Source organism: Silene latifolia, chromosome 10 (genome assembly GCF_048544455.1).
Source record: "Silene latifolia isolate original U9 population chromosome 10, ASM4854445v1, whole genome shotgun sequence".
NCBI lineage: Eukaryota > Viridiplantae > Streptophyta > Magnoliopsida > Caryophyllales > Caryophyllaceae > Silene > Silene latifolia.
Window position 1 is genome coordinate 73601985 of NC_133535.1, and position 23389 is coordinate 73625373.

Genomic DNA, 23389 nt, shown 5'->3' on the forward strand with positions numbered 1-23389 from the left:
CTGGTTCGCGATGCCCAGCATGACCCCGAAATTCCTGACGAGCCTTCTCTTGATCTTGGTCGAGGACATAGGCTCAAATTTCCAAATTCACGATTACGCGGGTACGTTCTTGACACAACAAACAGTCCATCTTCTCCAAGTTCACCGGAGTCTCCTTCATCGCCCTCAGGTACTCCTTATACTTTAGCTAATTACGTAAATTGTAATAAATTTTCTAGTCGGCATCGCACTTTTCTCGCAGCCATAACAATGGGGATTGAATCTTCATCTTTTAAAGTTGCGGTTCGCGATGACGGGTGTTGTCGGGCTATGCAAGAAGAAATTGATGCTCTTGAAACTAATGGGACATGGGAGCTAGCAGATTTACCATTCGATAAGAAGGCTCTTGGATGCCGCTGGGTTTATAAAATCAAGTATAAATCCGATGGTTCTGTTGAACGGTTGAAAGCTCGTCTTGTTGTATTTGGTAATCACCAAGTGGAAGGTCTTGATTATGGGGAAACATTTGCTCCGGTCGTTAAAATGGTCACCATTCGTACTTTTCTTATTGTATCCGCCATCAAAAATTGGGAGTTACACGAGATGGATGTACATAACGCTTTCTTGCACGGTGATTTGACTGAAGAAGTATATATGAATCTTCTGCCGGGTTTTACACGGGGTCATGAAGGGAAAGTTTGCCGATTGAAGAAATCTTTATATGGGCTCCGTCAAGCTCCGCGCTGTTGGTTTGCTAAATTAGCTGGGGCATTACGTTATTATGGTTTCTGTCAATCTTGTTATTGCGGGTAAATTAGCTGGGCCATTCGTGATTTTAAGGGCTACTTGAATCGTTGTTTTAAAATGAAAGATTTGGGCCCCTTGAAGTATTTCCTTGGTATTAAAGTTGCGCGAAGTGTTGACGGAATTTTTCTTAACCAACGGAAATATACACTAGATATTATTAATGAGGTCGGGCTTTTAGGTGCAAAACCCGCACCTACTCCAATGGTGACTGATCATAATCTTTCTACTAGTGAAAGCGCTTTCCTGAGTGATCCCGAGCGTTATCGACGCATGATTGGGCGTCTTGTTTATTTGGCTGTCACAAGACCCGATTTGTCCTTCTCGGTTCAGCTACTTTCCCAATTTCTCCAACAACCGCGTGAAGCTCATATGGAAGCTGTTTTGCGCGTCAAAAGATATTTGAAAGGTAGTCCTAGTCAAGGTGTGCTGCTACGGTCTGATAGCAAATTCACGGTTACTGGATGGTGTGACTCCGACTATGGCACATGTCCCTTAACTCGCCGTTCTGTCACGGGTTGGTTTGTCTTTCTTGGGGATTCACCAATTTCTTGGAAAACGAAAAAACAACATACGGTTTCCCTCTCCTCGGCTCTGATACCATGTTAATTTATGTAAAGGAAAGAGACGTAGAGAACAGAGGAAGGAGAAAGGGAATTCCGTATTTATTTCTTATTCATTTGGTTGGCAAATAATATATAATACAAGCTTGGAAACAAACTCCTAAGAATAAGGCTAATATATGACAGAGAGATTGACTAAGTTAAGTAACAACTAAGCCAACATATCAGGCTTTTATATGGCTAGAATACCGTCTAACAACAACGCTTCAACCCAATTTTATATATATATATATATATATATATATATATATATATATATATATATATATATATATATATATATATATATATATATATATATATATATATATATATATATATATATATATATATATATATATATATATATATATATATATATATATATCCCTACCCTTTAAAAAGCCCCAACTTAACCAACTATAGCAATGAATAGTGAGTTGAGCAAGTTACTTCCCTGCCGTTGGATCCTCCTTCAAGATCTACTCCCTCCATTTATCCTTCAATTCACAGCCACAATCTAACCCCTTTACCCTGCCATTTCTCTTCACCGCTTATTTGTCTCCGTACTGGGTTTCTCGCGCAAATGGCGATTTCTATCAGCACAACCTAGGTATTTACTTAGATTACATAGCTACTATTTTTTTGTGATTGTTACACTTATTGCGTTCTTTTACCGTTGTAATTTATTGTTGTGTTTTTCGCGTTTTGTCTATTGTGATTTTAGTCTCCAGAATTTAGTTTAGAAGTTAGGAATTGTGAACTAATTATTTCATGTGCACTTTGGAGTTCTGATTTGAACATTTAGTCTGCGATCTGGTAGTTTTACTTCCCGATCTGTCGTTCTCTTGTTTAATTATTGTTGTTATTATTTAATTATTGGTTTAGCTGTGGTAACTATACCGCTACTGCGATTGTGTCTGCTTTAATTACCGTTATTATGATTTAGGTTACTCTTGTTGATAAATAGCCTTGGCGTTGAATTAATTCTAGGAAAACCGTTTACGGCGTATGTTCAATGTTTGATTCTGCTGGGTAGTGTTTAATTTGTTCGTTTAATGGTTTGTGTGCTCAGTGAATTCGGGGTGTTCCTGTGATGTTGCTTTGGCTCAACAGTTGTTAGAGAGTTTTCCTTCCTTAGTCATTTTGTTACTTGAATTTAAAAACTTTGAGTTTTAATTGCGCTTGATCGCTGTAGAGGTGCCTCTAATTATTCATCCGTTTGTGTGGGGTTTGTTGACAATTGTGTTCTAATTTTGATTGAACATCAAGTTAGTTGTTTATTTGTCCATTTCATTTCACTTACCGTGTTGATTTGTGCCTTTTTATTTCATTGTGGGTTTTTTTTTTTTTGATTTGTAATGATTAGTGTGGTTTGAATTCTGCAGGTGTGGCCACCTGGGGTTGGCCTGTGGATCGGATATCGCATATTCCTTCGGTGTAGCTTCCTCTAAAATGTTGTTGGCGGTTATTTCGGGTGAATGTGTGTTTCTTTTGGGGTGTGTGCTGGTTTCGGGCTCGAGTTTTTTATGGGTGGTTATTATCCTAACTCTACTTGGTGGCGCCTTCCTTTGTTATTGTTTTCGTTCCAAGTTTAGAAAAGGTATATTATCATATGATTTTTCTATTTGCTTGCACGAGTGAGTTCCGTGTGTACTGGGACCTTTCAAATCATAGTCCATGTTGAATCGTTCGTTGTGTGCATTATTTGGTTTTCAAGACACCACCTTTTAATTTTTCTCACTTTTATTTGAATGTGCCGTGGATTACTAGGAGGCCACAAGCTATGCTTGGATTCTTGAACACGAGCTTCCCTGCTTTTGACTGCACCCTCATCTTAAAGGTTATTAGCGGTTCCGGCAACATTTAATTTTTTGTTTTAACCTGTGTTTACTGTACTCCATCACTAATGTGCTTTTTATGCTCGTTGGCAAATTCCCAGAGCCCGCCTTTAGCAGGTCAGATTTCAGCGTGGCTCCCCTTGAAGATGCTTTACGCTTGCCTTCCTTGATTTATGTTTTGCTGTAACTACTTCCTCATGTATTAATATTTACTGTGGTGTAGGACTATCGTTCGGGTCACTGTTATTTCCGGAAGCCTCCAGTAGTTGGCTCGATTTTTTTGTGGGTGGTTACTATGCTAACTCTACTTGGTGGCGCCTTCCTTTGTTATTATTTTTGTTCCAAGTTTAGAAAGGGTATATTATCATATGATTTTTCTATTTGCTTGCACGAGTGAGTTCCGTGTGTACTGGGACCTTTCAATTCATAGTCCATGTTGATTCGTTCGTTGTGTGCATTATTTGGTTTTCAGGAAACCACCTTTTTGTTTGTCTCACTTTTATTTGAATGTGTCGTGGATTACCAGGAGGCCACAAGCTATGCTTGGATTCTTGGACACGAGTTTCCTTGCTTTTGACTGCACCCTCATCTTAAAGGTTATTAGCGGTTCCAGCAACATTTTTTTTTTTACCTGTGTTTACTGTACTCCATCACTAATGTGCTTTTTATGCTCGTTGGCAATTTCCCAGAGCCCGCCTTTAGCTGGTCATATTTCAGCGTGACTCCCCTTGAAGGTGCTTTACGCTTGCCCTCCTTGATTTATGTTTTGTTGTAACCACTTCCTCATTTATTAATATTTGTTGAAGTGCAGGACTATCGTTCGGGTCACTGTTATTTCCGGAAACCTCCAGTAGTTTAAGCGCACCTGCTTTCTGTCCTAAGCCTAAAGTTTGTTTTCCTTCGTCAAGATGGTTCTTATCAGTAACAACAGTGGCTTTGTTGCTGGTTTACTTTGGACTATTAGGTGCGTTTAAAATGTTACATCTAAACCCAATGCTTGTGGTGGGTTGTTCATAGGGTTACTTGATTACGTGGCCGATTCTCATTTTCAAGCTTTATTTACAAATGAACTAGGCGTACTGTCTTCTACTGATATTTGGGAATCAATTAGGGTATAGGCTATGACTTCCAAGTTTCCTGTTTTTGGGAGTTGCTTCTTTTTCTTTTCCGGCTTTTCTTTCTTTGCCTAAAATTTTACAGTTGAATTTCCTTCCTACGTCCAGTAGATTCTTAACAGTGCAGCCAATATTTCTTTTCGTGTTTGAACCATGCTTACTGTGAATTCTGAATTGTGTCTCCTGTTGTATTTGAAGGGCGTTGGTAGCCTCGCGCCTTGTGTTTGGTGATTCTCAAGCTCCTCTTCCTTGGAGGTACCTTCAGTTTACTTATTTTCGCATGAGGCTTATGAACACCTTTCTTAAATTGTTTCATGTTGGGCAAAATTTCTTTGTTGCTAATTTGCCTATTTGAGTGCTTAATGTTGGTGGCCTTAGGTAACCTGTGAATATTCCTGGGCCATTGGTGGAGCATTTGTGTTTGGGGTTTTGCTTTTTTTGTCTTTTTAGAGCCTCCCGGGTCTCTGGGGTACCGCTAAGTGTCTAGCTGGTTACCACTTACCGTTAGTTTAGTTAAAGTTAACACTGTTAGGAGTCAGTGAGGGTGTTGAGTTTAATCTTGAGACATATGTTTTGATTGGATCTGGATTTGGCAGGGTTATTGAGGATGTTCTTGTGTTCTAGCTGGCTTAATTAGGGTTTTGGTCAAGGATATTTAGGTGCTGATTCTGCTCGTTTTTAACTGTGGTCTCTTAAAAAAGAGCATTAACTTACTTGTGTTGCTTATGGCCTGCTGTTGGCTGTCAGAATTGGCCCCTGTTTACATTAAGCGACTACTGCCTGTAGTCTGAATTGGAGTTTACTCGGCTGTATTCTCCGCAAGACTCGGCTGGTTACTTACTATGATTACTGATTTGTTTACACGAGTTGCCTCGGTATTTTATAGCGGACTGTTAGTAACATCATCTCACCACGCCTTTAATAATCTAAATTATCTTTACAATATGTGGTCTTATTAACGGGAGTCGGGACGGGAAACTGGCCACCAACTGCTCAAACACCGAGCAGTAAGAAAGAGTTCAAGCAATTTAGTTTCCCTTAAGTGCCTCTTATTTCCCCTTAAACTCTACAACTTGCCTGTCAGTCGTATCTTAACCAGACCAGTTTGCTTATTCTCGTGTGTGTACTTAAAGGTGAAAGGGGTCAGTTGATGTTCACACAAATACACCACGCGAGATTTCTGATTTTTTTTACTCTTCGTGTTTTGAAATGTGAAGTGCTCGCCCGGGTTCAAGAGAACATTTAAATTATGAAATTGTCATGGATATTGCATTGAAACACTATTCTTCGTTTACTGACGTACTGCCACGATCCCAAGCTACTCGCTTACTTAACTTAGGGCAGCTACACAGTCCCTAACTTAATTCACTAGCCCCATAAGCTGTAGCGTTGGATTCATTTGCTTCACTTCTCCAAAAGTTACCCACAAATAATTCGTTTTCCTTTTGTGGATCTTAGGTTTGGAGGAGAGTTTAGTATGACACGCTGTGTTGTGCACTTTATGGAGTGAACTGCACCAAAGGCCAAGAAGTCGTGGATGCTCATACATGTTAGTCACGCCTACATTTTTGCGATTTTTATTTGATTGGCTTAACCTTTAAAGCGAAGAAAAAAAATGTTAAAATCCTGTTCCCAAAGTTTACCTCTTCAGTGTTGCGCAGTTATTCTCAAATGGAAATGTGGTGCCGCATCCAGGAAGAACACTGTAGCCCATTGCACTTATACGCCTCCAGGGCTAAACCTTTGCGCGACAGTAAGTATACAAACCTGTATTTGGCTTGCTTTGCATCTCCCCCCCTTGCCAGTATTTGTGTTGTTACCACACACGCGCACCGAAGAACAATAACCACCACACACGTGTATGTGTTCGTTCCTCGTTTTGTCCGAACATGAAACGACCTTTTAAATAGATAAACAAAAGGACAACAAAGAAAAGTAGTACAGGGTTCGTAGGCTTCGTAAGCACAGGCAAGCCATCCCCAATATAAAAACACGAAAAATATGTTTCGCATGTTGGTATATGTTTTTATGCGTTAATTACATGTCATATGTTGTTTATGTATTTATTATGGGTGTCATGAGCGTAATTAGGGTTTACGAGTGAACCCTAATGGCGGCATGATAGGCGGCCAAGGGTGCTGTCCAAAGTTATAGCTAAAGCTATTTTGTCTAAAAAGATCATTACCCAAAAAGAAAGGGTAAATTTCTTTTGGCTGTTAGTCTTGGAAAGGACTATTTAGTAATGACTATGTATGTAAGTGTAAATATATATGGGAATGAATATAGATTTAAGTCCCTTTCGCTCTGACGCCGCTCCACGTGTACTTTAGCAAAATGCTGCCAACCACGACAGGCCATTAGAAACATTTGAGAAAGCAATCGCCGTCCTGCAAGCTTCAGGGTCAGCAGTACGGCCTTTGGAAGTTTGAAGTATACACAGTTTTTGTATGCTATGTGTAGTGGCCATGCAGTTACCTGTACGCTTTCAGCTACGCCAGACGACCATAGGCGCATCGACATGTGTCCTAATATTAGTCGAATTTGAAAAAAATACCACCACTTCAGTAACAATCCAAATAAAAAGGGGGCAAAAAAGAACAAGCACACCAGGAAAATGAAAAAAATTATTACATTTGTACTGATCAATTAAACGCGGCGAATAGTTTGTGCGTGGCTATTGCAGTGACAGAATAAACGGAACAGTGGCCTACAAACAAGGGGACCAAAAAACGCGCCAGCTTTGAACCGGTAATTTTCCACAACTCTACAACAGTGTACTAAATAGCGCGTTCCATTATGTAACACCATCAGTAAATATTTAAGTTGTTTTTGAGTCCCCAAAAAAAACGCCGAAACGGGTTAGTGAACATAATTAAACTGGCAAGTTACAATTAATCAATGCTCGTCCGTTGCAAGTATGACCAAATTAAAGAGGACGCTTAAACTGTCTTGGGTATTAATAGGTCCATAATTAAATAACAAAAAAAAAGGGCACAGACTCCAAAATATAAAAGGATAATCAGGGTAGGAAAGCATAACGTCCGGGAAATCTAAGGAACTGAAAAGACACGACTGTTCAAGTTGCGTCTATTCCTTGCATGATGTCATAAGTAACTCCTTGACATGATTAGTAATTAATGAGCTTGTCCCCTACTCTACTATATAAATAACCCCCCCAACCATTTCCCAAAATGCCATCACCATAACCCTGTTTAAACCATCTCTACAACTCATAAATTCCTACCACCACAACATCTCCTTCATATGGAGCCTTATACATGCACACGCCCTTTCTACCTAGATGAAAGTGACAAAGCCATGTTCATTGCAGGCTACATGGGATGGAAGGAAGGTCAAATTAATTGCAAAGAGGTCTTTACCAAAGTTGTTGTTGAGAAAGCTGTATCAGAGTACGGTGATACACCCCACCATCCAGCACTTGGTTTAAGGGAGGTTATGTCAAATGTATTTGATCGCCTGGATCAGCCTGATAAACGGAATGTGGCTGAGGTTTGTAAGGCGTGGGCTAGGTTGTTTCTTGTGGGTATCAAAACATCAAAGGTGCTTGTTGATTATAACAGGCAATTAGTGACAGAAAATGTTGAGGGCCTAATCACAGCTCAACGTGGACATAAGGTGGTCCAAATGTATTGCGTGTGTACGGCTTTTGCTAATGATGGGGATAAATCTGAATTTCATCGCCAACTAGAAAATGGGTGGTCAAGTGAGGAAGAGATGGAGGACAGGGAGGACTTATATGGGTGGGCTACTGAAGAATCGGGCAGTGAGGGATACTATGATTCCGATTGTTAGATTCTTAACAAATGCTTGCTACTGGTGGTCGACTACTCTAATATTGGTCATCTAATATAAGTAATAGTATGTTTTAAAATTGAAGTCTAAGGTCTTCTTATGGCATATGTAAATTATAGTGTGGTGTTAACGGCGCGTAGGAACCCTGTGATAGAAGTGTCTATTTTGTCCTCAGAACTTTAGTTTCTCGCATTCTAACATTTAGGTCGGTCGTGCTTTCCAGAGCACGGTTTCCTTTATTTTGGCAGTTTAGCTGTGCTAATGAGGGTTGTAAATTATGGTGTGGTGGTTGTTGTCTTCAGATTCCTCGTCGGCTTAACCTGGAATCTAAGGCCTAATATTTTATACACTGTCAGCAACCCTTGTGTGCTATCGTTCTATAAATATTGTGGTTTTATGTTGTTCATAACTTGCCTGCCTATTTATCAATCTTTATTACTGCATTTGCTCTTGCTATAGTCTCTGCTGACTGAATGGTGCGGGGCTGTGGTGCCTTACAATATTACGACCCATCTTTTAAAGTGCACGCCTACTACTATGTGCGTTGATGAGTTTGTCATACCTGGATTTTGTGGATCTAATTGCATTGTACTTAACATGTATGCTGGTTTAGGCAAATGCACTATCTGAAACTTCTTACAGAATGGCTACTCCATTAGCTTTAACGTACACCCCTTGCATTGTCTTTGTGTTTTTTCATCATTCAAAACTTTCGTTTATGGAAAAACAGAAACTTTGCTGTCGTGCATGAACCTTGCCATGCACACAGTACACCCGCATACCTGTGTTTGCTGCACATTGTGCACCACTGCCAAAGTGAAACTGTTTATTTAAATTTACCACAAAACCCTGGTGCCTCCGTTTATACGTAGCTTTTTAAAGCCATGCCTCTTTAGACATAGCAATTGCCGCAGGGAGTGATAAGTTTCGCTTTACATTCCCGCTTCTGAACTTGATGTGCCTCACTACGTTACTACTTCGGTAGTCAGCATACGGTCAAGAATGATAAGTTACATTCCACATCCCTCCCTTAATCCCCACACTTCAACAGAGCCTGAACTACGTACCTTAAAAGTTTGGCGTGTTTATTATCGACCCCAAAAGTGGATTATTAATACCAATCCGGCAACGTGCCTGCAGAGCCTACCAAACATCCCCGCCCCCACAACCCAATACGCGCATGGTGCCTCTAGCCTCACTAAACTACCAATTACGGTCGGTATTCCCTCGCTAGCGTGTGTGCAATTACATTCAACTGGCGTACAAAACCTAAAAAGTCCTTGCGAATGATCCATTCTAGATGGTGGGCAAGTTGCGATATTATTAGTTTTCCTATTACTACTACTATAGATAATATTATTATCATTATCGTTGTTGTTGTAGTTCTTATTATTACTATTATTACTATAATAATCAGTATTATTATTCTTTTTACCATGCTTGAGCTAATTAATATTAGTATTCTTATTACTATTAATATTAACAACAGTATTTTTATTATGAGTATTATTATGGGTGTTGTTATTTACGCTATTATTATTATTATTATTATTATTATTATTATTATTTTTATTTAAATTTAACTTAATATTAATCTTACTCTTATTATTATTATTATTATTATTATTATTATTATTATTATTATTATTATTATTATTATTATTATTATTATTATTATTATTAAGATTATTATTATGACTATTTATTAATGTTATTATTATTCTTATTATTATTTATATTATTCTTATTATTATTATTATTATTATTATTATTATTATTATTATTATTATTATTATTATTATTATTATTATTATTATTATTATTATTATTATTATTATTATTATTATTATTATTGTTGTTGTTAGTGTTATTGTTATTTTTAATATTATCATTATCACCATTAAGACTATTACTATTTTTTTTATTTTGTTTTAACTCAATTATCACTACTACTATTATTGCTATTATGTTTGTTTACGTCTATTAGTTTGTTTGCAAATATACTTTACACATATGTCATTGGTGTGTCGACTTCACAAGGTTTGCATAACTTTAGCTCTGGCTCTACGTTGCTGATAGACCACCTAACTACAACTCCTGATAGTAATATCGCCGCACCGTCTCGCAACCGAGACAAGACGGTATTGGCCACAACAATAGAACCGCTTCTCCGACCTAGCTTTCAGGCACAACCCGCCATCTAAGTAAATCTGTAACCCAAAAAAAAAACACAGAAATAGAGAACAGTAAACAATTGGTGAAACAAAGGGAAAGCACATCCCCAAAAAGAGGGCCCGAGCTCAGGAATACAAGTACCATAGCAATTACATTAGAACTAGATCACACACAGCACTAAACAATGAAAGGAAAGAAAGTACCATGGTCATTACATTACAACTACATACACAACAACTACATACACACCAACAGTACGCTACAGTGACACAAAACCCTGAATTGAGTAAGAAAAGAATGGGTTGCAAACAATAGCTTGTCTTTCCATTAAACAAGAGTACAAATAATGCAATTGATAAGACATAATAGGCCATTTTACTTTAAAGCCTAACAAGTACTAGCAACTCAAATTGCCCGGGATTTCAGAAAATCTATTAAGAAGGGTGTTCTTATACAATGTTACAAGCAATCTTTAGTAGGCAAAATTGGTCCTTTCTGCACTGCGTCCGTCTACAAGTGGAAATTGTTACTGAAAAAAAAAGGTCTGCTATGATCTCAAACGATCACACGGGTCAAATTGTTTTCATCCCTGCCCCAACTTAAATAATTATTTGCGCGCGCTTAAAATACATGCTTTATTGTACCTGATTATTAGTTGCAAGTTTTCATGTGCCAATGCATTTTACATCTATATGCGGTAGTATCCTGGACAAGTCTCGTGTTTAAAGCAACACCACAGATTAGCGGACATGTATGCAATTTATATCAGTAGGCCCGAATCAAAATGAAACTATTAAACACATCTATTCCATGTTAACCTGTACTTTGCGAACATAAAAATAGAGTTTTACAGTTTTTCCCTTTTTTTGAAAACAAAATTCTGATTTACATTCTATGCCTAATATTATATTGTACTTTTTATATATATAGATATACATGTGTATAAATATGGGTGCCTATCCTTTCAATTATTTGGTATACTAATACTCTTGAACAATTGGGTAGAAATTAACAAGATGCAAGGGAGCTTTGATAGCATTGCTGGGCACACACCTAGCTCTTCCTCTGCCTCACCAAAGGTGTGTTATACCTATGTGATTAAATCTCATTATTTGCCTTGCATTAATCAATATATACAGATTAACATATGCACTTCTGAATACCTTTAAAAGACTCTATATCCTGCATTAAAAGTAACATTTTGGTGTGTCTTCGTGTTATTTGTTGTGCATGCTATAGTATCCTTATAAGTTGAATGTGTCCTCGTGTTATCTGTCGTGTTATCTGTTGTGTGTTAACAAGACTTTATAGCCTGCAATATCTGTTACTTGTAGAATGTCCGAAAGCGAAACATAACAGAGAAATACATCTGAAAACTGCACAAACTTGTCTACGCGTTTATGTGTGTAGCGTGCTTAACGTCTAACTAAGAATGTAAGAATCTTAATAGTTACGGCTGCATGAAACCCACAATCTAAACTGATTTACTTGAACCCTCTTATCTGTGAATTGTAGTATTAAATTAACTTGTACTTAGAGTTTAAGAAGGTTCATAATATGTGCCCAAACAGGCCAGTTTAATCTATTGGAACACCACACTTGATTTGGGCCTGTAGGATTTCCACTCAAATGTGCATCTGGGATTAAATCTTTTTTTTTTGTCACGGTTGTCATTCGTACCGCGCCTTCAAGAATTATGTCACTGTATTCGCTGCAGAACTAAAAAAAGAATGAATTCGGCAAAATGCTTGACTGCAGACCCACAGCTAAAAGAATGTTATATACTCCATTTGCGTTTGAGCACCAAATTGTTCCACACAATAACCTGTTTGTTAACTTTGTAGTTTGAACTTTATAGTTTTACAAAAAAAAAAACTGGCACAATCAAATTACTTTGAAGTGAACTAATTAAATCACAGGTCATAGGTCCTGGACCCATACAAGTTGTGGTCCCGTTTCAACCCTTGCTAGAACAGGTAGCAGAATGCCTATCTTTCTCAAGCCCTGAATATCATTATGTGGGCACAAGCAGTAATAGCGTCTACCTTTCAGTCCACCAAGAGGGTGCACCAGTTGCCTACATATACACTGGCGGCCCAGCCTTGACGCCTGAGGAGTCGTGTGAGCACGCAGCTATGCAGGCTGTACGCGATCTGATGGTCAAGTACAATGTAACTGTCAAGGACTTCATCCACACCAAGAGGGTAATGTCTCGGAGGATTGGTGGCCTCTACAGTTTAAAACGTCTAGAGTTAGAAGGCCTTATGAAGGGCAATACAAAGCTCCCACTGAATGAGAAACTTCAGGTTGCCTTACCGGGTCCAAAGAAGGTAGTTACTCTGAACTGCGTAACACTGTTACGCCACCTGACTGAGAAATTCCCCATTCACTGCACCACATTGCAGTCCCTACGCTATGCTCAGGAACGGTACACTACATTTATTACCGTATCCCTTCCTGGCGTGATTAGTGGGAAAAAGGATATAGTGAGTGACTGTTTCAAATTTCCCGAAATTGCAAAACATGAAGCAGCTCAGAAAGTAATTGAATATGTTACCCTAATACTTAACATTGAGATCATAGATGCAAACTATGATACTCCCGCCACTAATCGTTTCATTCTTGACTGTGCACTAGAGCGAGAAACCTACCTTGCTTCAAAGGCAAGGCTAACAGGCATAGAAGAAGAGTTTGAGCCATCATGCGTACTCCTTGAGGAAGGAGCCACAACTCCACGCGCCAAAGCTTTCCAGATCCCTCCACCTAATGGCCCGCCTCCACCTCCTAAAAAACTGAAACTGTGTTCAACCTGCGAACACAAAACCCATGTCCGACCTGCAAAAGCAAAACCCCCCCGGTACTTTAGAGTTTCTAAACATGTGGAAGAGATGTTTGACCATTTCAAAAAAGGATAATTGCATGCTATGTTAGAAATAGCATGAGAGAAGGGGGTTGAAGTCTGCAAAATGTTTGGTTTTGACACCGGGCGCTGTTCCGGATGTTAGTGTAGTTTACTACTTATTTTTGCTTTATGTAGGTTGTAACTTGATGACACTATAAGAGTGTGGCTTGCTTGATGTATTTTGGCCGTTAGGGTTAGTTAGTGTAATGTGTTTAGAGCAGTATGTCTTACCAGTACTCAGTGTACTACTGTTGTTTAAAAATAAATACTGTTTGAACCCGATTACTGTGTACAAGTCACCTGGTATATTTGTTCCTAAATGCCATTTATTAAAGCACCCTTGGCCACAAAAAAAAAGGCACAGAACCGCTGAAAAACCACAATGAAAACAAGACAACCGCTAGGAATTAAACCTAAACACAGAGCAGGTCGAGGAGTGCAACTACAAAAGGAAAAAGAATACAAATAACTCAATGAACCATCCAAGTATAGTGGCTACAAATGCGGCCTGCGCTGCTTTAGGCTCCCCTCACCGAACAAAACAAAAAAAAAAAAAACATGGTCGCTTTACAAGTTAGGGGTCACTCTAAACCAGAAAATCAAAAGTAGGTTAGTAACATTAACTACCTATAGCTGGTTAGGTTAACAGAAAAAGTATTCTCCATGAGGTTTCTTTGTTAAGGAAGGTTGTGGTTGATGCAGCTAAACTCGGTAACTGTTATGTGTTGTGTTCCTTGTATATATGTTGCATTTCAGAGAATGAATTCTGCATTTATAGTTTGGGTGTCAGTCGTAGTTACGCCACTATGCCTATTTTCCCGGTTTACTATTTGACCATTAGAGCCAACTCAAAGACAGCTGTACCTGAAAGACAATTTCTGTAATACCTAACTTTGAGAGCTTGATGTGTCACTAGAATCGCACGATGCTTAATGGATGGATGTCTGGGATGTTTGCAACTATACCTACACCCCCCACCTCCCAACCCATATACACATGCACCCACCACCAAAACTATCTAATTGTATTGACGAAATCCTTTATATTGAACCATAATAACACTACTATTAACACAGGTCCTAATCCCTGCGCAGGCCTGCCTGCCAGCTGAGATTTGCAGGCCAGGAGGTCAACCACCTGTAGCAGTTATGCGCGCAAAGCGTGCACGAGCAACATTCCTACAGCCTGGTAGTCGCAAAGCTGGGTATAGACTGAACCCTACGTGCCTTTAGACTTTAAGTTTATTGTTACAGGTTAACCCTTACTATCTCTTGCAGCAACAAACCTGAGACCCCACCACAACGGCGGCCCAGTAAGAGGCAGAAAGCCTAGGCCAACCTGTGAATAGTTCTTACACACAACAAACCAAAAAACTCATCCGCTTGAGCATGCGTGATTAACAGGGTTACCGCTGGCACATGTTGGCAATCCATTGCCTATAGAACCACTGAAGCTGCCAGGAACTCAAGCTTGTACTAAATGCCGAGCCAAAAAGTTTGCATATGAGACGGCTTTCTCTTGCTGTGCTGATGGGGCTATTCAATTGCCAACAAATGAATACCTTCTAGAGCTGGTTAGACTTTATACTTCTCCTGGTGAGGACGCAGTACATTTCCGAACGTTTGCAAGGATGTACAACAACCCCTTTGCATTCAGCTCCATAGGCGGAACCTTTAAAGCAACCACCTGCAATGGCATTTATGTTTTTCAACTTCATGGTCAGATGTATCATCACATCCCCACATTGCTTCCAAACGACGGTCAGCCAAAATACCTGCAACTCTACTTCTACGATGGCCAGCATGAAGCATTGAACAGGGCAGGCTACTTCCCAGAGGTGAGGCCGGATATAGTTAACATCCTAATGCAAATTACCGAGAAAAATCCTTACGCACGATTTTTCAGATCTCTAAGAGAATTACCCGTAAACGAGAATACCCATATACTATTAAACAGAAACACCACACTTGATCAACGGGTGTATAATGCACCCACGTCAGACGAGGTAGCTGTTATTTGGAGTGACAATTCGTCCTCAAGAGAATCCACCACTCCGCACATAACTGTTACTGCAAAAGATAACCAGGCACACAGAATTATGCACTATTACGGCTGTTATGATCCCTTACAATACCCATTGCTATTCCCATCTGGCGAGTGCGGATGGGTACAAGGCCTACGGAAGATCAATACAAGTGTGTGTAAAGGAACAGTAAATAGACCGCCTGCCAGGAATCCCTTACAACTGCCACACACAGTTGAAGGCCTATTAGAAGATGAATTATGTCGTATGTGAGCATAGGAGCATTGTTTAAGTAATTATGCATAGTCTAATTTACAGTGTAGCATGCCCACATACGCACATGGCTAATATGTCGTAAACATTTTGTAAACAGGTGCAGAACAAGGTTATGGTCCTAAGGATAAGGTTATATCATGCCGACAATATTACAGCTACAAGTTACAGAATCGCCCTGGAAATATGCTGTTAAGAGGCGGTCGGTGTCTCCAACAATACATAGTTGACATGTACGTTAAGATTGAGAACACAAGGCTCGATTATTTCAGAAACAATCAAGAGACAATAAGAGCTGAATTATACCAAGGAATTATTGACACTGTTGGAAATGGAGAATGTCGCGCAACAAAAGTAGGGAAGCGGGTCATTTTGCCTCCAACTTTTTTGGGTGGTCCTCGAGACATGAAAAAGAGGTATCTTAATTCAATGGCCCTGGTACACAGATTTGGGAAACCTGATCTCTTTATCACAATGACGTGCAACGCTGGCTGGCCTGAAATTAAAGACCAACTAGCTCCAGGAGAGGAGGCGCAAAACCGTCCAGATTTGGTGGCTAGAGTTTTCCGGGCCAAACTCCTAGCCCTTAAGAAACAAATTGTTGAGAAACACATCTTTGGAGAGGTGGCTGCTTATGTGTACGTTGTTGAATTCCAGAAAAGAGGCTTACCTCATGTTCATTTCCTCATAATACTTAAGGATGGATATAGGCTGAAATGCCCAGCTGATTTCGACAAATTTGTGTGTGCTGAAATTCCAAGCACGACTACTCCTGCCTTACACAAGACTGTGCTTAAACACATGATGCATGGCCCGTGTGGCAAGTTAAATCCGAAATGCTCGTGTATGAAGCATGCAAAAACTCCTGATAAGTGCAAATATGAATATCCAAAATCTTTTTCAACTGCCACTACAACCAATATTGCTGGGTACCCGGAGTATAGAAGGCGGGACACGGGTGACACAACCCTGATTCGGAAACACAAACTGGATAACAGATGGGTAATCCCTTATAACCCGTACTTACTTGCTCTTTTCGACTGCCACTTGAATGTCGAAGTATGTTCAACAATGCATGCAGTTAAGTATCTATACAAGTATATATACAAAGGCCACGACAAAATCTCTTTCAGTGTCACAGATAGTGATGAGCCTAAAACTATCGATGAAATTTCACAATTTCAGTCAGGGAGATGGGTATCTCCCTGTGAAGCAGCATGGCGGATCTTTGGTTTCGATCTATTTGAGACCCACCCACCAGTAATGCCCCTCCAAGTGCATCTACCCAACTTGCAAACGATACGCCTAAGGCCTACTGATAACTTGGCGAATATTATCGCCGATGAAAAGAAAGAACGCACTCCACTGACTGAGTTTTTCAGGAAAAGTGCGACTAAAGGCTGCCCGAAACTCTTATATGGCGAATTTACAGAACACTTTCGATGGGACAGCGGGACTAGAACTTGGAAAAAACGCAGAAACAAGGTTGTCGTCATTGGTAGGCTTGTGTTTGTAGCACCAGCTGAAGGCGAGAGATTCTTCCTCAGGCTACTACTCTTGCACATCCGTGGACCTACGTCATTTGAGGCTTTAAAGACTGTGAAAGGATACATGTGTGCAACGTTCCAAGATGCAGCCTTGCGGCATGGTCTCCTAGAAGAGGAAGACGCAGCTGATTTGTGCATGGCGAAGGCGTGTGCAGTTCAAATGCCTGCAGCACTTAGGCGCCTATTCTCGACCCTGCTCATTTTTTCACATCCAAAAGATCCATGTTTGCTATGGGAAAAACATTATGCGTCATTGTCAGAAGACTTTAGTCACAGATACCCAAACTAGCCCCAAAAAATATGCCAAATGACAGCAAGGGCAGTGGAGCGGTACCTGGAAGCAATGGGAAAAAACATGGCAGCATTTGGTTTAGACCACCTAGATACATGCATCGATGATGAGTTAAGACGTACCAGAGATATAGTTGATGCACTTGACGCACCAATTCCTGAGGACTGTAAATTGTGTAAGGCACAACTAATACCGCCCAAAGAGAAGCGTTCACAACAATTATGGAACATGTCCAGGGGGAAAACCTGGCGCGTTCTTCGTAGACGGTCCAGGTGGCACTGGTAAAACGTTCCTATACAACGCGCTCTATGCTGAAGTACGTCTTACGGGATAGATCGTTCTGCCAACAGCATCGTCAGGCATTGCGGCTGCAAACATTCCTTCTTGGAGGACAACCCATTTACGGTTCAAGATCCCTCTTGAATGTGAGGTCTCGCTAGCATGTGACGTTCCGAAGCAAAGTAGCCTGGCTGCATTGATTATAGCTACAAGCTTGATAATATGGGACGAGGCCTCAATGTCCAAGCGGCAGAATATCGAGTCTCTTGACCTTCTCCTTAGGGATTTGTGTGACCCAGAACAGTTATTTGGGGGCAAGATTGTAGTTTTCGGGGGAGATTTCCGGCAAACTCCACCAATATTGCCCCGAAAATCCCAAAGAGAAGTCGTTGAAGCCAGTTTGGTGAGTTCCCCTCTTTGGCCGCAGCTATTCAAATTCAGACTGACTGAAAACATCCGTGCTCGGACTGACCCTGAATTTGCGCGCTTTTTGCTTTCACTAAGCAATGGACAGCTGCAGACCAAAGAGCATGAATATATTGAACTTCCTGCTGGACTTGTGAAGACATTGGAGGCGAGTAATGCAAACCCAATCAATGACCTGGCGTCATTCGCATTTCCAGAACTCGACAATAACACCACATTGGATTCAAGCATTTTTTCAAACCGGGCGGTGTTAACACCATTGAATGACGATGTAGATGTCATCAACAGCGTACTCATTGACAAATTCCCAGGCAAAGCTGTAACCTACACAAGCTATGACACAATGTTAGATGACAACTGTGCAGTATACCCAGCTGAGTTCATCAACAAGCTTAACCCTGGTGGAATGAGTCCCCACGAGCTTGTTCTCAAGGAAAACTGTCCGGTCATTTTGATCCGGAACCTCCAACCATCATTTGGTTTATGCAATGGCACCCGCCTGATTTGCAAGCGATTCTTGCCAAACTCGATTGAATGTGTAATAATGACCGGCCAGCATACAGGGGACCACGTGTTCATACCCCGTATCAAGCTCCGGCCAGGTCCGTCAACTAACTATCCATTTCAATTTCAAAGGAACCAGTTTCCTTTAAAACTCAGCTTTGCAATGACGGTAAACAAATGTCAAGGTCAAACTTTAAGCCAGGTTATTGTGTACCTAACGCGACCATGCTTCTCTCACGGCCAGCTTTATGTCGCACTATCTAGAGCTAGGAAAGCAAGTCAAGTTACCGTCTTTGCAACTCCAGGCCCAGAGTCAGTTCCGCCAACATTTATCAAAAACGTAGTGTCTTACGATGCGCTTACTCTTGCTGAAATTATTTAGCAAAGTTATCAGTTCAAGGTAAAAAAATATTAAACACTTCTTACGCCTTCACATTCTCAATTTTCGTACTCCAGAGATTATAATAAATCGCACCTAATATGTGGTTGGGGCTACGACATTTGTAGGTTAAAGAAGACTAGGTGTAGCGACTATGATGTCCAATTTTCTTAGCTGCAGGATATGTGGTGGCCATGCAGTATACAGACAAGATGGCTACATAAGGCCTGGTGGGCTTTATTTCCGAAGTCCAACCGTCGTCACCGGTGCCCGCCCAATTGCAGCGTAACGCATAAACTCTGTGCTACTAATTATTTTACAAAGTTTGTTTAGTTCCCCTTCGAATGTTTTAGAATTTCTACCAAATGTTGATATTGAACTAGCTTACTCAGGATACTTTTTTTTTTGGCGGGGATGCTAGCACGCCAAACAAACGATGGATAATCTCGTAGCGTATCTAACCCAATCCACTTATTTCTGTCTTAGTAAATCCGCAAGTCTTACGGAACCAAACTCCTTAAGTAATAGTCACTGGAAGAACAACAACAAACCCGAGCAACAAAGGGCAAATAATAGGAAAAAAGAACTAAATTCACAAATAAAAAAAAACACTTATGCCCTAGGAAATTGCCTGTACTGAACTTCTTAAAAAAGAGGCTAGGCCGTGTGAACAATAGCGAAATCAGAATATCTATTGAGGGCTATAGCTTGTTTGGATCGGAAAATGAGCCGTATTAAAATCAGCAAACCTGCAATGACAATTCAACAATTTAGATGTTTAAATAAAAGACTATTAAGTAAGTGCTTAGATATATTAGATTACATATATAACTTCTAACTAAAAGCACTAAACATCTATCGAATGAAATTTGAAAAACAAAAAACACAAAATATGAGTTATAGCGTTCATACATATTGCTAAAAAAAGACAAAGTAAAAAAGGAAAGAACAAAGAAAACAATTTGAATATGCGACATACCAATCCAAAACGAACCCCAAGAAAACCAACAAACACCAAATAGCTATACATTAATCGTTGCCTGAACTACATCTCACCGTTTCCAATATACTCCTTCGTACACATACTAATTGTCCCGTATGGACTATGACACGGGAATTTAAAATTGCAATGTTATAAAAAACTATATAGTGCTTCCTTCGTCCTGGTCAATTGTTGTCCTTTGGTTTTGGCACAAAGATTCAAAAAAAAGTAAAAGGCCAATTACCCAATTACTAAATGACAAGTTGAACAAATTTAGGATGAATGATCAAATTACCCATTAAATTCAATCTTAAAATATAAAGGACAACAAATGACTGAGACACCTTAAAAGAATAGTTAAAAGCACATGCAAAACACTATACAGAAAAAAAATAATACACTCAATAATCTATTGTCACAACTCTACTTTATGTACTCCCTACAATACCAGCCATACCCTATGTGTCAAAAAAAAAAAGTTGTACAACTGACCACTTCTCAATTGTTCCCTCCAGAAAACAAGATCACACACCTTATTTTGCAGAGCAAGTCTGGGAAATTTGCAGATAGGCTTCGCTGCTATACCATTTTCCTAAAACGGTGGTGTATTCTAGGTATGCTCTTCAAACTATTAACCTCTCCTTATATTATTTGCACATTTAGATCCAAACAAATTCTGGCAAATCCGTCAGAGTATAAATGATACTAGAATTTAATGGCGTTAGTGTATTGAATGTTACTAAGTTTCAGTCGTGATTAAACAGAGATACTTGTATGTTACAGTAGTTGAGTTCTTCAAATGTTTTCACTCACTTTGCATTGGTTAACTTTATGGATACACTTCTTATGTTAATAAAAGAAAACAAATTTCTAGCACCCCCATCAATGAATGCAAATTATAAAATGTCAGGCGTATTTGGAAGGACAGACCCACAATAGAAAAGTACTTGTTACTTAATCCAATGTAATTGTTGTAATAATAGTACATTATAGTAATGGTTCAAGTTTATGTGGTAAATATCGCAACTATAGTTGTGATCTGAACTGCAGTTCCCTTAAAGGTTTAAGAATGTTCACTTGGTAATTTAAACAGAAAAAAATAATAGTCTGGAAGGTATAGACAAGAAGGAGTACATTGGAGTTTATTGTACTGTTATTTGAGAATGCCATTTCTTACATATTTTATGTTAACTATTGAACAGGGGAATACAATGGCAGACGGTAGGGTGTACTTAGACTCTCTCAACAGTAACAACACGAATTATAAGGTGAAAGTCAAGGTTGTTCAGAAGGGAAAGCCCCAAAGGTCTGCAAGAGATGTTCTGTACCAAACCGTGGTTCTGCAGGATGATAAGGCAAGAACTTTTTAATTCTAACACCGTGCTTTTTCAAAGATGTCGATTTACTACACAACTTTTATTAACAATCAGTGTTACCTTTGGTAGATGGTATGCTAGATACGCCTATATGGCATGTTTATTTTAATGAATGTCTTTTATGTGTTAACACAACCTTAATTGCTGATTGATTATGTTTTAAAGACCTGCGTTTTCACTACTGTTTTAAGATGTTCTGTTATTTGGTTTTCTGTGATGAAAAAATGAAGGTGTGTGTTTAATGTAACATGACATATATTTGCGCTCGTAAACACGTACTATGAACATTGCGCTAATCCTGTATCTGTAGGGCTAATTTGTTTGAGAATATATTCCATGGGTTACCCCATATATGTTTACTTATATGTGTTGGCTAACTTAAAGGCCAACGTCTGCAGAGAAATAAAATGCGGGGCACATTGTTTGGGGATCAAGTGTCGGGGCACGTAGACGCCCTTGTCTCTAATGAGGTTTATGAGATTGCGAATGCTCCCATTAGAACATTGCCAGACCAGTATAGGCGGGATCCAACTGAGCTGCCATACACAATGGGTTTTGGCAGTCAGACATTCATTCACCCACTATCTACACCGGAGGCATGCCTGCCAGAATACCTATGTGTCTCTCAAGTACCAAAGACGGCCACGCAATTCGACATATTTGGTAAACTTTATTTATGAGCGGTCGGTCACGTGCACTTCTTTAATAGTACATTTGCATTCATTTTAGTAATGAACCTTTCAGATGTGATTGGAACACTACTATATGTGGAACCGCTTGCGCGGGAGGTAACCACTAAACAAGGCCGTAAGAACAATGTTAGAGAAATGATCATCACTGACCACGGGTAATTTTTTCAGAATATTCCTTAAGTCGGTAGAACTCTTACCCCACCTTAGTACTGACAATCATATACATCAAACAGGACTGATCAGCCAATTGTGGTGTCGGCGTGGAATGAACTATCTGATAACGACTGTGCACAACTTGCATCCTTGGTCACCTCATTACCAGTTATAGGGTTCACAGGTTTAAGGGTGTCCCCTTTCAGAGGTATTATATACCTAGCGTCATATTTCAAATCAAACAACAAAAAACTTTGCCCGGACCTTACAATTCCTGGTTATCGGAACCTGCAGGTTTCTCGTTGACAAGCACCATGTCAACACTTATTGATGCGAGCCCTGTAGGGCCTAAGGTAGATCAGCTTAAAGAATGGTATGATACCTTAATAGAACACCTGTTACATTTATTACAAGCCACTGTCATTTGAGCTTGCCCAAAACGTGCTTTAAACGTGCTATTGTTTGCTGCAGAGTTAGCCACAGCATGGCCTTCCTAACTGATCTACAAGCAAGGGTTACGAAAGTGAGAGATCCTAATACGCAAACTCCTATTGTGAAACTCAACTATCTGAAAAACAAAAAGGTATTAACAAAACAATACATAACTAATAACACTGAAATTATGGTACTCGACGCTTAAATATACATTACCTAATACAACTAGGCAAACAATCCCCACACTACAAGTGTTGTGTAATCATTTAGTTACAAATTAATAAAGCTGATATCTAAAACACCTCCGTCAAAGGTGAATGTGTTGGGGTTGGTGTCCTTAACAGTTAGTGCAAGGACTTATAAATCTCTAAAAGGATCAAAGGGTATACTTTTGTATCATAATCAGTTGATCCACGTTTATCAATAACGGTTGGCTTGCTAGATAAGTTTGACGTTATTGTCATACAGATGGCGGTGATCAACTGGTCCCTAAAAGTCACACCTATAGGATACGTTTGAGAGATGTGACGGTATGAAAATACAGTCATGTAGATGCCAAATTTGACTAACCAGTTAGTCCGAGTTATTTGACTAATAATAAGTAAAAATGTGATGTTGAGATATTTTATTTAATACGGATTAAATAAAAATGGCTAAGGCGAATTAAGCGGTTAATTCGTAAAATTAAATATAAGCGATTTATATTTGATTAATGTATATTGGATAAATTAATTATACAATATTGTCTTTGTCGGACACGTATTAATAATTCAACTAATCCGTGTTATTAGTTGATG

The 23389-nt window shown here is 39.4% G+C and overlaps 1 protein-coding gene across 1 annotated transcript; it reads left to right on the top strand.

Moving 5' to 3' along the window:
• Positions 1-17381: 17381 nt before the first annotated feature.
• On the top strand, positions 17382-18957 carry LOC141607773 (uncharacterized). Its single transcript, XM_074427124.1, has 2 exons — positions 17382-17532; positions 17717-18957. The coding sequence occupies exons 1-2, from the start codon at positions 17382-17384 to the stop codon at positions 18955-18957; spliced, it is 1392 nt and encodes a 463-aa protein (XP_074283225.1).
• The last annotated feature ends 4432 nt before the right edge of the window (positions 18958-23389 follow it).